General features: G+C 42.7%; 1 protein-coding gene and 1 pseudogene across 2 annotated transcripts; both read right to left on the bottom strand.

Annotated features, from left to right (window-relative positions):
* Nucleotides 1-313: 313 nt before the first annotated feature.
* LOC309626891 (uncharacterized protein) lies at nucleotides 314-7,992 on the bottom strand (the record flags this gene model as incomplete). Its single annotated transcript, XM_082388220.1, has 3 exons — nucleotides 314-6,212; nucleotides 7,025-7,318; nucleotides 7,890-7,992. 3 exons carry the CDS (start codon nucleotides 7,990-7,992, stop codon nucleotides 3,865-3,867), a joined length of 2,745 nt encoding a protein of 914 aa, XP_082244346.1. The 3' UTR covers nucleotides 314-3,864.
* LOC309627160 (RAD52 motif-containing protein 1-like) lies at nucleotides 7,315-14,804 on the bottom strand (annotated as a pseudogene). The gene is made up of 2 exons: nucleotides 9,427-14,804; nucleotides 7,315-9,051 (listed from the first exon to the last, which is right to left on the bottom strand). The product of its transcript is annotated as an RAD52 motif-containing protein 1-like (transcript).
* Between the last annotated feature and the right edge of the window lie 2,187 nt (nucleotides 14,805-16,991).

Below are 16,991 nucleotides of genomic sequence, written 5' to 3'. Positions count from 1 at the left end.
AAGCAGCCGCATAGCACAGGGAGATCAGCTCGGTGCTTTGTGACCACCTAGAGGGGTGGGATGGGGAGGGTGGGAGGGAAGGAGATGCAAGAGGGAAGAGATATGGGAACATATGTATATGTGTAACTGATTCACTTTGTTATACAGCAGAAACTAACACACCATTGTAAAGCAATTATACTTCAATAAAGATGTTTAAAAAAAATCATATGATCATCTTCATATCTCCAGCAAAGGATATGGCAAAATTCAACATTTGAATTATGATAAAAACTCTCAACAAGGTGGGTATAGAGGCAACATACCTTTTTATAATAAAGGATAGGAACTTCTGTGGCAGTCCAGTGGTTGGGAATTCACGATTCCACTGCAGGTCGTGTGGGTTCAATCCCTGGTCAGGGAACTAGGGACCCCATGCTGTGTGGTGCAGCCTGAATGAATGAATGAATAAATAAATATAAAGGGCATATATGACAAAAGCAGACTTAACATCATACTTAATGGTGAAAAGCTGAAAGCATCTCCTCTAAGAACAGGAACGAGACAAGGATGCCTACTCTCACCACTTTTATTCAACACAGTATTAATAGTTCTAGCCACAGCTGAAGACAAAAATAAAAATACAAAATAGGATCTAACTTGTGAAGGAAGTAAAACTGTCACTCTTTGCAGATGACATGATAATATGTAGAGAAAACCCTAAAGATCTCACCAACAAATTATTAGCATAAATAAACTCAGTAAATTTGGAGTATACACAATTTTTTTCTTTTTTTTAAATTAACTTGTTTGGAGTATAGTTGCTTTACAATGTTGTGTTAGTTTCTACTATACAGCAAAGTGAAGCACCTATACGTATACATATATCCCCTTTTTTTGGATTTCCTTCCCATTTAGGTCACCACAGAGCACTGAGTAGAGTTCCCTGTGCTATACAGTAGGTTCTCAGTAGTTATCTATTTTATACATTGTATCAATAGTGTTTATCTGTCAATCCCAATCTCCCAATTTCTCCCATCCCCCATTTTCCCCCGTTGGTGTCCATACGTTTGTTCTCTACATCTGTGTCTCTATTTCTGTTTTGCAAATTAGATCTATACCATTTTTCTAGATTCCACATATATTTGTTGATATACAATATTTGGTTTTCTCTTTCTGACTTACTTCACTCTGTATGACTCTCTCTAGGTCCATCCACGTCTCTACAAATAACCCAATTTTGTTCCTTTTTATAGTTAAGTAATACTCCATTGTATATATGTACCACATCTTCTTTATCCATTACTCTGTTGATGGACATTTAGGTTGCTTCCATATCCTGGCTACTGTAAATAGTGTCACAGTGAATATTGGGGTGCACATGTCTTTTGGAATTATGGTTTTCTCTGGATATATGCCCAGTAGTGGGATTGCTGTATCATAACGTAGCTCTATTCTGAGTTTTTTAAGGAACCTCCATACTGTTCTCCATAGTGGCTGTATCAATTTACATTCCCACCAACAGTGCAAGAGGGTTCCCTTTTCTGCACACCCTCTCCAGCATTTATTGTTTGTAGATTTTTTGATGATGGCCATTCTGACCGGTGTGAGGTGATACCTCATTGTAGTTTTGATTTGCATTTCCCTAATAATTAATGGTGTTGAGCATCTTTTCATGTGCCTGTTGGTCATCTGTATGTCTTCTTTGGAAAAATGCCTATTTAGGTCTTCCACCCATTTTTTTTTTTTACAAAATGTATTTGTTTACTAACTCTACTTTTGTCATACATTGGCAACCTCTTTAATATCTAGAGACTAGATATTATAAAATTGGGGCCCACTGGTCCAGTATATACAAAATATATACAGTAAAGTTAAACAAAATGCATGTAACATATAAAGCAATGGATAAGTTGAAATGTTCTAGTACCTGCTAGCAAAACATCTTTTGCGATCTTCCCTCCCACCTCCCTAAACCCAATGAACAAGCACAGAGTACACTGTTCAGAGAAGGGGTTTAACAATTGCATTTCCAAAGACAGTATTTCCCATCAGTTTTTAAAAGCTATTTACAGGAAGCATTATTCTACTAAAACTACTTTTAAATACATCAAGCACTTCTAAACATCTAGAAAGAGTAGATATTTCATATAAGAACTTACTTGTCCACTATGTACACAGTACTGTTAAATAAAATTTCACACATGTAACAATGGTTATAATCTGAGGTATCTTCTAAATATGACCATTTTGGCCTGAACCATTTCCTCCCTCACTTCCTTCTCTCCACCGCCAATCCAGTGGACAAGTACATGCATGTGTAATGCTTAGAGGTGGTTGAACAAATTCATATCTAAAAGTCATTTACAGAAGATAAGCTTTCCTATGAATTTCAATAAAGTGTACAAAATGTGCTAATTTTACTACTTTGTCATACACTGGCAACCCCTTTAACATCTAGAGACTAGATGTTGCAAAACTAGGACTCAATTTGTCCATTATATACACTATATACACAGCAAAACAAAATGAACATACAAAAAATGGTTTTGTCCGAAAATGTCCAGGTATGAACACACTAGCATATTACCTTTTGCAATTCTTTCCCTCCCTCCTCCAAACCACTGAACAAGTATAGACAATAGTATACTGCTCAGAGAGGTGGTTTAACATTTAACATTCCCAAAGACAGTACTTCCTATGAATTTTAGCAAAAAAATATTTACAAAGTGATATTTTACTACCTCTACATTTAACATACGTTGGGCACTTCTAAACATCTAGATGGACTAGATGTTTCAAATAAAGACTTAATTTGTCCACTATATACAGAGCAGTACTGAATGAACTGCACACATGTAACAGTTATAATTTGAAAGTGTCTTCAAAATACCAGCATTCTAGCCATTCTAAGATCAACCCCCTGCTCTCTCTCCCCCCTCCACCAACCCAGAGGGCTATAATGCTCAAATTTTCAGAAGACAATCTTTCCTAGAAATTTTAACAGAAAATGTACAAAATTTATTATTTACTAACTCTATTTTTGTCATACACTGGCAACCTCTTTAACATCTAGAAAGACTAGGTGTTGTAAATTAGGACTCATTTGTCCATTATATACACTATATACACAGCAAATTGAAACAAAATGCGGGAACATAAAAAAGACAATGGTTAATCTTGCCTCACTATAAACACACTGGCACAGAGCTCTTTGCACTTCCTTATCCTCCCCCCGACCTTGAACTAGTGCACAAACAAACACAGTGCATACTGCGTACTGTTCAAAAAGGTGGTTTGGCCACCCCTCCCTCCCAAAACAACATTTCATACGAATTTTAACAAAAAGATATTTACAAAGTGTCTTTTTACTACCTCTACTTTGAACATATATCAGGCACTTCAGAACATCTGGAAAGACTAGATATTATTCTTTCTAATAATATATCTAAGACTAGATATATCTTCTAACTGTGACCAGTCTGGCATAGAACCTTCTTTTCTTCCTCCTCAACGTCTGCCATTCCATGTCCTCTAACCCACTGAACAAACGTGGACCTCTTTGGCTCCTGATGTCGCCTCTAGAGGTGGTCAAACAGCTCCATTTCGCAGTCATTTCCAGAAGACATTTCTTTTCTTCCGGGCCCGTTAAGACCTTTGTCCGGCGTCTCGTCCAACTGGGACAGAGAGGTCACCTCAGGTCCCGGATCCGCGTGCGCTCCAAAGCCTAAGGGTGGCTGAGCTGGCGTCCACGTAGACCCCCCTTCCCAGGCCCTTGAGGCTCTAACAGCCTTCCGCGGCGTTCCAGTGGCCGCCATTCTTCTCTCCCTGCCACGCCCGACGCCCAAAAGCACCACGTCCTTGGTGGCCTGCCGGAGGCTTCACCTAACCCAGCTTCTCAGCCCAGCGGTATGCCTGCCATATACTTTCATCAATGTAAGAAATAGAGTTTCCTTGGAAATTTATGATGGTGAAGGTGCCACTGTAGGCGTTAGGCTCTGGCTCAGGCACTCTGTGGAGCTTCTGCTTTGGGCTGAGACCAGCACACGACAGTGTCTCATTTTTGCAGGTACAGAGCTCACATATGCTGATGTTTGTGGTGGCATTCTGTTCTGGCTGCTTCTTTTCTGGGGTATATTTTACACCAGGAAGACCTGTGGGTACTGAATACTGAGTCGAAGGAAAAAGAACTGTCTCAGATGGCCTTGGTTGATGAAATATGTTAACTCCCAGGTCCACAGGTGGAACTGTGACTTGAGTCAGGTTTGGTTGTGCAAGTGTCACCTCAGGGTGTTTTGGAGGGGGAGCTGTAGTCTGCTGCAGGGCTGTAGAATGTCCAGCTTCCATAGTGGGTTCTGCAGTTGTGGTTTGCTCTAAGTCCACATGATGAACTGTGACGCTGGATGATGCTGAATACTGAACATAATCCTGACATGGAGTTCGAACTGTCACCTCCTGCTGGAATGGAGATTGAACTGCAACCTCCTGAGGTGCCTCTGAAGGCTGAGTTGGGGTCTCCTGCATGATTGGAGAAGGTACAGTCTCCATATTGGATCCTCCAGTAACGGTAAGTTCCACATCCATAGGTTGAATTGTGACTTGAGTCAGGTTTGGCTGTGCAAGTGTCACCTCAGGGTGTTTTGGAGGGGGAGCTGTAGTCTGCTGCAGGGCTGTAGAATGTTCAGACTCTGTAGTAGGTTCTGGAGTTGTGGTAAGCTCCAGGTCCAAAGGTTTAACTGTGATACTGGGTGATGTTGGATGCTCAGCATGATCGTGATCTGGTGCTGGAACTGTCACCTCGGGATACAATGGAGACTGAGCTACAACTTCCTTAATGAGCTCTGGAGGCTGAGCTTGGGTCTGCTGCATGGTTGGAGAAGGTTCAACCTCCATACTGGATTCCAGAGTTAATGTAAGTTCCAGGTCCAAAGGTTGAACTGTGACCTCAGTCAAGGTTGGATGCTGAGCCTGAACTTGCTCTGGATTTGGAAATGTCACATCGGGGTATGTTGGAGGAACTGCAGTCTGCTGCAGGGCTGCAGAATGTTCAGCCTCCGTTGTAGGTTCTGGAGCTGTGGGAAGCCCCTGGTCCAAAGGTTTAACTGTGACACTGGGCAAGTTTGAATGCTGAGCTTGATCCTGTCCTAGTGTTGGAGCTGTCATCTCATAGTGCACTGGAGTTTGTGCTACAACCTCCTTAGGTGGTGCTGGAGGCTGAGATGGGTCCTCCTGCTGGGCTGGAGAAGGTTCTGTCTCTTTAAGGGGTTCCAGAGGTAGGTCTGGGAACTCCTGTTGGACTGGAGAAGATTCCATATTCTCAGGGGGCTGTAGAAGCTGAGGAAGGGTCCCTTGAGGGACTGGAAATGGTTCCACCTTTGCAGGGAGCTCTGATGACTGAGCCTGAAGCTCCTGCTGTGTGGGAGAAGGTACCACCTCCTTAGGGGGCTCAGGAGATAGAGCTGAGCCCCCCTGGGGAACTGGAGACTGAGCTGGGGCCTCCTCCTGGACTAAAGAAAGCTCTATCCCTCCAGGGGGATCTGGAGTCTGAGTAGGGTCCTCCTGCTGCACTGGAGGATGTTCAACTGCTTTAGTGGGCTCTAGAGTTAAGACAACTGCCAGATCCACAGGTTTAACTGTGATATTAGGCAACACTGGATGTTCAACTTCACCTGGACCTAGAGGTGAGAATATCACTTCATTATGTACTGAAGGTTGAGCTGCACCATCTGTAGAGGCCCCTGGAGGCTGAGTTGGGTGCTGATGCTGGACTGGAGTAGGTCCAACCCACTCAGTGGGCTTTGCATGCTGAGCTGAGCTCTCCTGCTGGCTTGGAGAAGGTTCAGTTTCCTCAGGAAGCTCTTCAGGTTGAGTTGGGGCTCCCTGCTGAACTGGGGAAGGTTCAACATTTTCAGAGGGGGTTGGATGCTGATCTGAAACCTCTTGCTGGACTGACAAAGGTTCCAACTGCTCAGAGGACACTGTAGACTGAGCCGAGGTTTCTTGTTGGGGTGGAGAAGTTTCAACCTCATTAGTGAACGCTGGAGTTATGATAAGTGCAAGATCCACAGGTTTAACAGTGACATCGGGCCGCTGCAGAAGCTGAGCTTGATCCTGACCTAGATGAGAAACTGTTGTCACATGATGCTCTGGAGAGAAAACTACAGTCACATTAGAGAGCTCTGGAGACTGAGTTGGAGAGGACTCAGCCTCACCAGGAGACTCTGGATGCTGAGCTGTGGCTTCATGCTGAGGTGGAGAAGGTACAACCTCAGGAGCCTGTGGATGCTGATCTGGAGTCTCCTGCTGGGTTGTGGCAGGTATAACTTCTTCTCCAGGATGCTCTAGATACTGAGCTGGGGTCTCCTCTTGTACTGAAGGTTTATTATGTGTACCGGCTTCTGGAGATTGGGCTGGAGCCTCCTGTTGAACTGGCAAAGGTTCAACCTCCTCAGGTGGCTGTGAAGGCAGCGTGGGGGCCTCATGCTGGGTTGTAGAAAATTCTGCATTAGTAAGGGGCACTGAGGGCTGAGCTGAAGGCTTGTGCTGATTTGGAGAAGGTCCCACCTCTGGAGTGGGTTCTTTTGTTATGGTAAGCTCCACATCTGCAGGTTTGACAGCAACACTGGATAAGTTTGAATGCTGAGCATGATGGTGACTTGGAGGTGAAACTGTCATTTCATGATGCTCTGGAAGTTGAGCTGGCTGTTCCTGTTGAGTTGGAGAAGGTTCCACCTCCCCTGAAGAAAGCTCTGGAGGCTGAGCTGGTTGGAGGTTCTGTCGATCTCCGCTGGAGACAGAGCTGGGATCTCCTGCTGGGTTGGAGAAGATTCTGCCTCATTAGGGGGCTCTGGAGACTGAGCTGAGGCTTCCTCCTGGGTTGCAGAAGTTTCAGCTTCTCCAAAAGACTCTGAAAGCTGAGCTGGGGTCTCCTGCTGGGTTTCTGGTTTCACCTCCTCAGGAGGCTCTGTAGGCTCAGAAGGCTGAGTCAGTTGTTCCTGTTCACTTGGAGAAGGCTCAGCTTCCACAAGAGGTTCTGGAGGCTGACCTGTGGTCTCCTGCTGGGTTGGAGAAGGTTCAATTTCCCCAGGAGGCTCAGAAGGCGGAGCTGGTTGCTCCTGCTCACTTGAAGGCTCAACCTCTCCAGGAGGCTCTGGAGGCTTAGCTGAGGTCTCTTGTTGGGTTGGAGAAGATTCTATGTCCTCAGGATGCTCAAGAGGTGGAGCCAGGGCCTGCTGCTGAGCTGTAGGAAATTCAGCTTCCGTAGTGGGCTCTGGAGTGATATAAGATCGAAATCCAGAGGTTGAAGTGTAACACTGGGCAAGTTTGAATGAGCATGATGCTGAATGCCAGGTAGAGATGCTACCCCATCACTCACTGGAATTTGAAGTACATACTCAGTAGGGAACCCTGGAGCCTGAGTTGGGGCCTCCTGATGGAGTAGAGAAGGTTCAACCTCCTCAGGGCGCTCTGGAGGCTGAGATGGGGTCTCCTTCTGGACTGGAGAAGGTTCAACCTCCTCAGGGCTCTCTGGAGGCTGAGATGGGGTCTCCTTCTGGACTGGAGAAGGTCCAACCTCTTTAGTGACCTGTGGAGTTATGGTAAGTGCCAGATCCAGAGGTTTAACAGTGACATTGTACAAGTTTGACTGCTGTGCTTCATTTGCCCCATGATGTGCTACTGGTTGAACTACAACCTCCTTAAGTGTCTCCAAAGGCTGGGCTAGGGCCTCCTGAGGACTTGAAGTTTCTAGTTCCTCAGGGGCCTCTGAAGGCTGAGATGGAGCCTCCTGCTGAATTGGAGGTGGTTCTACCTCTTCAGTGGGCTCTGGATGCTGAGCCTGGGCCTCTGCCTGGGGTGAAAAAGATTCAACCTCCTCAGGGATTTGTGGATGCTGAGCAGGGGCCTCTTACCGGGGTAAAGATTCAGCCTCCTCAGTGAGCTCTGGATGACGAGTTTGGGCATCCTGCTGGGATGGAGAAATTTCAGCTTCCTCAGGGGGCTCTGGAGGTTCATCTGGGCTCCCCAAAAAATCCCTAAGTAGGCTCTCCTCAGGATAAAAGGCATCCATCCATACTGGGACCTAAATAATCACCCTGCAACTGTTGTTCTAGACCCTGAGTGTTTTTTTCAAATTGGCCTATAGTTCCAACAACAACTTTGGCAAGCCATCGATGCTGAACTAGATCTTTCTTCAGGTTTGGGGGGTGAAACAATAAACTTCATTGGTTTTGAACTCTTACTACCTAGAGGTGGAACAAGTATTTCAAATGATGAGTGCCTTCAGCCTGATCTAGACCTATGATTTTAGTCTTACTTTGGTGTCGAGAAGGCAGAACCAAGGCCTGATTCTGATTCCAGTCTAGCACTGGAACTGCCTCTGGGAGCTTCTGATGTTGGGTTTGCTTGTTATTTCAGATCCTGATGTGGAACAGCAAACTGATCTGGCCCTGTAGGCAGCTCTCCAACCGAATCCAAATCCGTATGGAACCTCAGTCTCAGTCAACTCTTGAATTAAATCCTGTAGTTCCTCTTCGGTTCTAGCATCTGTGACCTCTTCACAGGGTCTATATGCCACAGCTATTTTACCACTTTCTAAAACCACAATCAGCAGTTACTGGAATGCATCTGTCATAGCCTTCTGAATAGCAAGCTTCTGGGTTACCTTCCTTTCCATAAGGAATGATAATGACCCTTCCTCCAACTTATCCAAAGGTTCCTCAGCCATGCCAACTCCAGGACTCCTGCACTCGTGGGAGGGCAACACCTCTTGATGATCCTTTTTGACCACCCATTGAAACCAAAGTAGTAATTTACCAATTCTTGGCATCTGGAGCTGTTTAGGGCAAGCGTATTATGTTGAACCGCCTTATGTCTGGTGCCGAGACGAACCTTCACTGGAGATGTCTGAAAAAGCTGCTTCTGGTCACATGCCTTTTGGGCTCTGTGGGCATCCCTTGCTGAATAAAACTTGATGATGGCATAGAACCCAGGACCGGCCACTGCTGCATTTGGGAAGACTCGGACTGAATACAGAAGGCCAACAAACTGGGAGAAGACTGTGAACAGAGAATGCTGTAGGGTGGTCCCATGCTAAGTAAGTGCAGGAAATTTCATGCCCAGGAAACCAAACCGCCCATTCCCTTATATTCCCCCAGCCGTTTGCCACAGGCAACTGTGGTGAGCCTGCAACTCCAAACACTTCTCATTTCATGAACAAGTTTCCCTCTGAAATCCTAAACTTCGAGAAGCATTAGGAGGCAATGCCGGCTGTTGGAAACGATCTCTCAAAAATCTATGGGGGCGAGCTGACTGCTCAGGTCGGCTCTAGAACTAAGATTCCTCTCAGCGGAGACCACAGGCAGATGAGGTGCTGAAGCAGTACCCTGGGGCGCCCAGTTACTGGGGCGCAGGGTGGCTTCCTCCACCCCTCCCTCCACCCCGGCTCACTTGCAAGGCCTCGGCCGTGCGGCCAGAGCTCAGCTCCCACACCAGCAAGGTTTTGTCACCCCCGATGGGAACCGCAAAAGGTACCAACTCCACCATCCTACCATCACCTCGCATGAGCCTCCACCCATTTTTCGATTGGGTTGTTTGTTTTTTTAATATTGAGCTACATGAGCTGTTTCTATATTTTGGAGATTAATCCTTTGTCAGTTGCTTCATTTGCAAATATTTTCTCCCATTGTGAGTGTTGTCTTTTCATCTTGTTTATGGTTTCCTTTTCTGTGCAAAACTTTTAAGTTTAATTAGATCCCATTTGTTAATTTTTGTTTTTATTTTAATTGAAATATATGCAATTAATATACAGAAATCTGTTATTTTTCTCGGCACTAATAACAAACTGTCAGAGAAATTAAGAAAAAAAATTTACAAATGTACCAAAAATAATAAAATACCTGGGAATAAATTTAACCATGGAGATGAAAGATTTATATATTAAAAATTATAAGACATTGATGAAGGAAATTGAAGATGACGCAAACAAATGAAAAGATATCCCATGCTCTTGGATCAGAAGAATTAATCTTTTTAAAATAGCCCTATTACTCAAAGCAACCTACAGATTTAAAGCAATCCCTATCAAAATACCCACAACATTGTTCACACACAGAACAAATAATCCCCAAATAAATATAAAACCACAAAATACCCACACTACCAAAGCAATCCTGAGGGAAAAAAAAGACCAAAGCTGGAGATAGCATGTTCCCTGACTACAAAGCTACAATAATCACAAAAACAGACACATAGATGAAGGGAACAGAATAGAGAGCCCAGAAAGGATCTCACACACTTATGGTGAGTAAGTCTACCACCAAGGAGGCAAGAATATACAATGAAGAAAAGACAGTTTCTTCAATAAGTCGTGTTGGGAAAAGTGGAGGGCTACATGTAAAATAAGGAATTTAGAACATTTCCTCACACCAAACACAAAATTCAAAATGGATTAAGGACCTAAAGGTAATACACCAAACCATAAAACTCATAGGAGAGAACGTAGGCAGAACATTCTGTGACATAAATTGTAGCAATATGTTTGGAATCTGGCCTCTATGGCAAAAGAAATAAAAGCAAAAATAAACAGGTGGAAGCTAAATAAAGTTTAGGAGCTTTTGCACAGCCATGAAAACCAACAACAAAATCAAAATTCAAAGTGCAAAGTGTAAGAAAATATTTGCAAATGATATGACTGACAAAAGGTTAATATCCAAAATATATAAATGGTTCATACAACTCAATATCACACACACAAAAAATGAACAAACAACACAATCAATAATGGTCAGGAGACATGAATAGACATCTTTCCAAAGAAGATACAGATGGCTAAAAGGCAGATGAAAAGGTGCTCAACATCACTAATTATTAGAGAAGTTCAGTTCAAAGCAACAATGAGATATCAACCTCCACCTGTCAAAATAGCTCTCATCAAAATGTCTATAAATACCAAATTTTGGAGAGCATGTGGAGAAAAGTGAACCCTTGTACACTGTGGGTAGGATTGTAAATTGTTGCAGGCACTATGGAAAATAGGATGGAGCTTTCTCAAAAAAGTAAAAGTAGAACTACCATATGATCCATCAATAACTCTCCTGTGTACCTATCTAGGAAAAAAATGAAAACACTAATTCAAAAAGATACATAAACCCCAATGTGCATAACAGCACTATTGACAATGGCCAAGGTATGAAAGGAACCGAAATGCCCATGAACAGACAAATGGATAAAGAAGATATGGTATATATGTACAGTGGAATATTACACAGCCATAAAAAGAATGAAATTCTGCCATTTGCAGCATCATGGATGGACCTGAAGAATATTATGCTTAATGAAGTAAGTCAGAGAAAGACAAATACTGTGTGATATCATTTATATGTGGAATCTAAAAATAATACAAATGAATGTATATGCAAAACAGAAACAGACTCACAGATATATAAACAAACTAGTGGTTACCATTGGGGACAGGTAAGGGGGGAGGGGCAAATTAGGGGTATGGGCTTAAGAGGTACAAACTACTATGTATAAAATAGATAAGCAACAAAGATATATTGTATAGGACGGAATTATAGCCATTCTCTTGTAAAATCATTTAATCAAGTGTAATCTGTAAAAAATCCCAGATCACCTGAAACTAATATTATAAATAAATTATAATTTTAAAAAATAAATAAAAACAATTGGGTAGAGGATTTGAATACACATTTTGCCAAAAAAAAAAGATGCTAAAAACCACATGGAAACATGCTCAACATCCCTAATCATCAGGAGGGAAATGCAAATCAAAACCACAAAAAGAGATCACCTTACAGGTGTCAGAATGGCTATCATCAAATTGACAACAATTAATAAGTGTTGCTGAGGATGTGGAGAAAAGAGCAATCACCTGCACTGTTGCTAAGAATGTAAATCAGTGCAGCCAACTATTGAAAACATTACGGAGGGTTCTGAAAACATAAAAAAATAAAACTACCATATGAGTTAGTTTGGTTATTTATCCAAAGAAAAAAAAGCAAAAAACTAATTTAAAGAGATACATGCACCCCTGTTTTAATTGCAACATAACTTACAATAGGCAATATATGGTAGAAACCTAAATGTTCAATGATAGACAAATGGATAAGTGATATATATACACACACACATATACATGTATACACATACATACATATGAATATACACAATGCACATACACATATACACACATACATATATACATGTATCTATACATATATAGATATATTAATATACAAATACATATATATGTATATATGTGTATACAAATGTACATATACAGTTATATATTACTCAGCCATAAAAAGATAAAATCTCGCCATTTTTGACAACATGGATGGACCTAGAGAGTATTATGCTCAGTGAAGTAAAGTCACATAGAGAAAGACAAATTCCACATGACCTCACTTATATGTGTAATCTAAAAACAAAACAAACACAACAAAACAAATCTTACAGACACAGTGAACAAATTGGTGGTTGCAAAAGGGGAGGGGAGTAGGTTTTGGACAAGACAGGTGAAAGGGTATAAGAAGTACAAAATTCCAGTTATATAAAAATTGACAAGAATTTAATATACAGAATAAAGAATATGGTTCATGATATTGCAGTAACAGCAGATGGGGACAGATGTTTACTAGATTTATCAAGGTGATCATTTTGTAATATACTTAAATGCTGAATCATTATGTTGTACATCTGAAACTAATGTAATATTATAAGCCAACTATTCTTCAATCAAAAAAAGATGAAAGAAAGAAAAAGAATGTATGCCCTGACAGCATTTCACCTGAGCCATTTCTTGGGACTGTGTTTGTAATGAACAGCCTTGAGGAATGAGCTAATGTCTCTCCCTCAGACAAACAGGAACCTGCTAACCTCTCATTTTAAAAGCAGTGGAGTCCTCAAACTCAGTGTTCCTCAGTGTAACACAGCCGAGTACATGCATAGCACTCAACTGGATCCCTCTCTGTCATCCCAGTGGGAACCTGGGTGTGGGGAAGGAGAACCAATACAATATTATGCTCATGCTTGCTGTACCATAAGTAATAAAACCTTTTGTTTCTGACAAAACACTCAATTAAAAAACCTAACTTTACAACTAAAGGAACTAGGAAAAGAACAAACTAAGCCCAATATTAGCAGAATGAAATAAATAATAAGGATTAGAACAGTTATAAATGTAATGGAAGGACCTACTGTCTAGCACAGGGAACTCTACTCAATACTCTGTAGTGATCTATTGGGAAAAGAATCTAAAAAAAGTGGATATATGTATAACTGATTCACTTTACTGAACACAACACTGTACGTCAAGTATACTCCAATAAAAATTAAAAATAAAGTAATAGAGACTACAAAAACAGAAGAATAAATAATACTGGAGGTTTTTTTTTGAAAAGATAAACAAAATTGACAAACTGTTAGCAAGAATAACTTAGAAAAAGAGAGACTGAATGAATGATGAATGAACAAATAAATAAACACACACACACATGAATATAAAGGTATTACAATGATGCCACAGAAATACAAATGACAATCAGAGACTACTACTGACAATCATATGCAAAAAACTTGGATTACTTAGACAAAAAAGGACAAACTAGTAGAAACATACAACCTACCAAGAAATAGAACACCTGAACAGACCAGTAATGAGTAAAGAGAATGAAACAGTATTGAGAAACCTCTCAATAAATAAAATCCCAGGACCAGATGGTTTTTCTCGTGAATTATGCCAAATATTTAGAGAGAAATTAAAGCCAAGACTACTCAAATACTTCCAAAAATTTAAAGAGGAGGGAACGCTTTCAACCCATCTTATGAGGCGTTACTCCAGACAAGGGTAATGCCAAAACCAGACAAGGGGGGCTTCCCTGGTGGCGCAGTGGTTAAGAATCCTCCTGCCAATGCAGGGGACACGGGTTCGATCCCTGGTCCGGGAAGATCCCACATGCCACGGTGCAACTAAGCCTGTGCACCCCAACTACTAAGCCCTCGTGCCTAGAGCCTGCGCTCCGCAACAAGAGAAGCCACCACAATGAGGAGCCCACGCACCACAATGAAGAGCAGCCCCCACTCGCCGCAACTGGAGAAAAGCCCGAATGCAGCAACAAAGACCCAACACAGCTAAAAATAAATAAATAAATAATAAATAAATTTTTAAAAAAGCAGACAAGGGCACAAGAGAAAAGTACAGATCAACATTCCTGAATAACATAAATGAAATACACGCAAAATACTGGCAAACTAAATTCAGCAGCACATTGAAGGGATTCATTCACCATGAGTAAGTGGGATTTATGCCTGGATGCAAGGATGGCACAATGTATGCAAATCAATAAATGTGATACATTACATTATGAGAATAAAGGGAACATATCATATTAATAGATACATAAAATTATTTGACAAAATCCAACTTCCTTTAATGATAAAGATTGTCAAGAAATTAGATATAGAAGGAATATACCTCAACACATTAAAAGTCATATGACAGCTCTCAGGGAAGATGGCGGAAGAGTAAGATGCGGAGATCACCTTCTTCCCCACAGTTACATCAGAAATACATCTACACGTGGAACTGCTCTTATAGAACACCCACTGAACGCTGGCAGAAGACCTCAGACCTCCCAAAAGGCAAGAAACTCCCCACGTACCTGGATAGGACAAAAGAAAAAAAAAACAGAGACAAAAGAAGAGGGACGGGACCTGCACCAGTGGGAGGAAGCTGTGAAGGAGGAAAGGTTTCCACACACTAGGAAGCCCCTTCGCGGGCGGAGACTGCGGGTGGCGGAGGGGGTAAGCTTCGGAGCTGTGGAGGAGAGCACAGCAACAAGGGTGCGGAGGGCAAAGCAGAGAGATTCCCGCACAGAGGATCGGTGCCGACCAGCACTCACCAGCCCGGGAGGCTTGTCTGCTTACCAACCGGGGTGGGAGGGTGCTGGGAGCTGAGGCTCAGGCTTCGATCAGATCCCAGGGAGAGGGCTGGGATTGGCTGTGTGAACACAGCCCGAAGGGGCTAGTACGCCACGGCTAGCTGGGAGGGAGTCCGGGAAAAAGTCTGGAGCTGCCGAAGAGACAAGAGACATTTTCTTGCCTCTTTGTTTCCTGGTGCGCGAGGAGAGGGGATTAAGAGCGCCGCTTAAAGGAGCTCCAGAGACGGGCGTGAGCCGCGGCTATCAGCGCGGACCCCAGAGACGGGCATGAGATGCTAAGGCTGCTGCTGCTGCCACCAAGAAGCCTGTGTGCAAGCACAGGTCACTATCCACACCGCCCCTCCTGGGAGCCTGTGCAGCCCGCCACTGCCAGGGTCCCATAACCCAGGGACAACTTCCCCGAGAGAACACACGGCACGCCTCAGGCTGCTGCAACGTCACGCCGGCCTCTGCCGCAGCAGGCTTGCCCCACATCTGTATCCCTCCCTCCCCCCGGCCTGAGCGAGCCAGAGCCCCCGAATCAGCTGCTCCTTTAACCCCATCCTGTCTGAGCAAAGAACAGACGCCCCCAGTCGACCTACATGCAAAGGCGGGGCCAAATCCAAAGCTGAACCCCAGGAGCTGTGCGAACAAAGAAGAGAAAGGGAAATTTCTCCCAGCAGCCTCAGAAGCAGCGGATTAAAGCTCCACAATCAACTTGATGTACCCTGCATCTGTGGAATACCTGAATAGACAACGAATCATCCCAAATTGAGGAGGTGGACTTTGGGAGAAAGATATATTATTTTTTCCCCTTTTCCTCTTTTTATGAGTGTGTATGTGTATGCTTCTGTGTGAGATTTTGTCTGCATAGCTTTGCTTTCACCATTTGTCCTAGGATTCTGTCCGTCAGGGTCTTTTTTTGGATTTTTTTGGTTTTTTTTACTTAAAAATTTTTTTCTTACTTATTTTTTTATTTTTTATTTTAATAACTTTATTATATTTTATTTTATCCTCTTTCTTTCTTTCTGTATTTTCTCCCTTTTATTCTGAGCCGTGTGGATGAAAGGCTCTTGGTGCTCCAGCCAGGCATCGGAACTGTGCCTCTTAGGTGGGAGAGCCAACTTCAGGACACTGGTCCACAAGAGACCTCCCAGCTCCACGTAATACAAAACAGCAAAAATCTCCCAGAATCTCCATCTCAACACCAAGACCCAGCTTCACTCAACAACCAGCAAGCTACAGTGCTGGACACCCTATGCCAAACAACTAGCAAGAAAGGAACACAGCCCCATCCATTAGCAGAGAGGCTGCCTAAAATCATAATAAGGCCACAGACACCCCAAAACACACCACCAGACAGGGACCTGCCCACCAGAAAGACAAGATCCAGCCTAATCCACCAGAACACAGGCACTAGTCCCCTCCACCAGGAAGCCTACACAACCCACTAAACCAACCTTAGCCACTGGGGACAAACACCAAAAACAATGGGAACTACGAACCTGCAGCCAGCGAAAAGGAGACCCCAAACACCGTAAGTTAAGCAAAATGAGAAGACAGAAAAACACACAGCAGATGAAGGAGCAAGGTAAAAACACACCAGACCTAACAAATGAAGAGGAAATAGGCAGTCTACCTGAAAAAGAATTCAGAATAATGATAGTAAACATGATCCAAAATCTTGGAAATAGAATAGACAAAATGCAAGAAACATTTAACAAGGACCTAGAAGAACTAAAGAGGAAACAAGCAACGATGAACAACACAATAAATGAAATTTAAAATACTCTAGAAGGGATCAATAGCAGAATAAGTGAGGCAGAAGAACAGATAAGTGACCTGGAAGATAAGATAGTGGAAATAACTACTGCAGAGCAGAATGAAGAATAAAGAATGAAAAGAACTGAGGACAGTCTCAGAGACCTCTGGGACAACATTAAATGCACCAACATTCGAATTATAGGGGTCCCAGAAGAAGAAGAGAAAAAGAAAGGGACTGAGAAAATATTTGAAGAGATTATAGTTGAAAACTTCCCTAATATGGGAAAGAAAATAGTTAATCAAGTCCTG

Source organism: Balaenoptera borealis (assembly GCF_965194805.1).
Source record: "Balaenoptera borealis genome assembly, chromosome: 3".
Lineage (NCBI taxonomy): Eukaryota > Metazoa > Chordata > Mammalia > Artiodactyla > Balaenopteridae > Balaenoptera > Balaenoptera borealis.
This window is presented reverse-complemented; position numbering and strand designations above follow the sequence as displayed.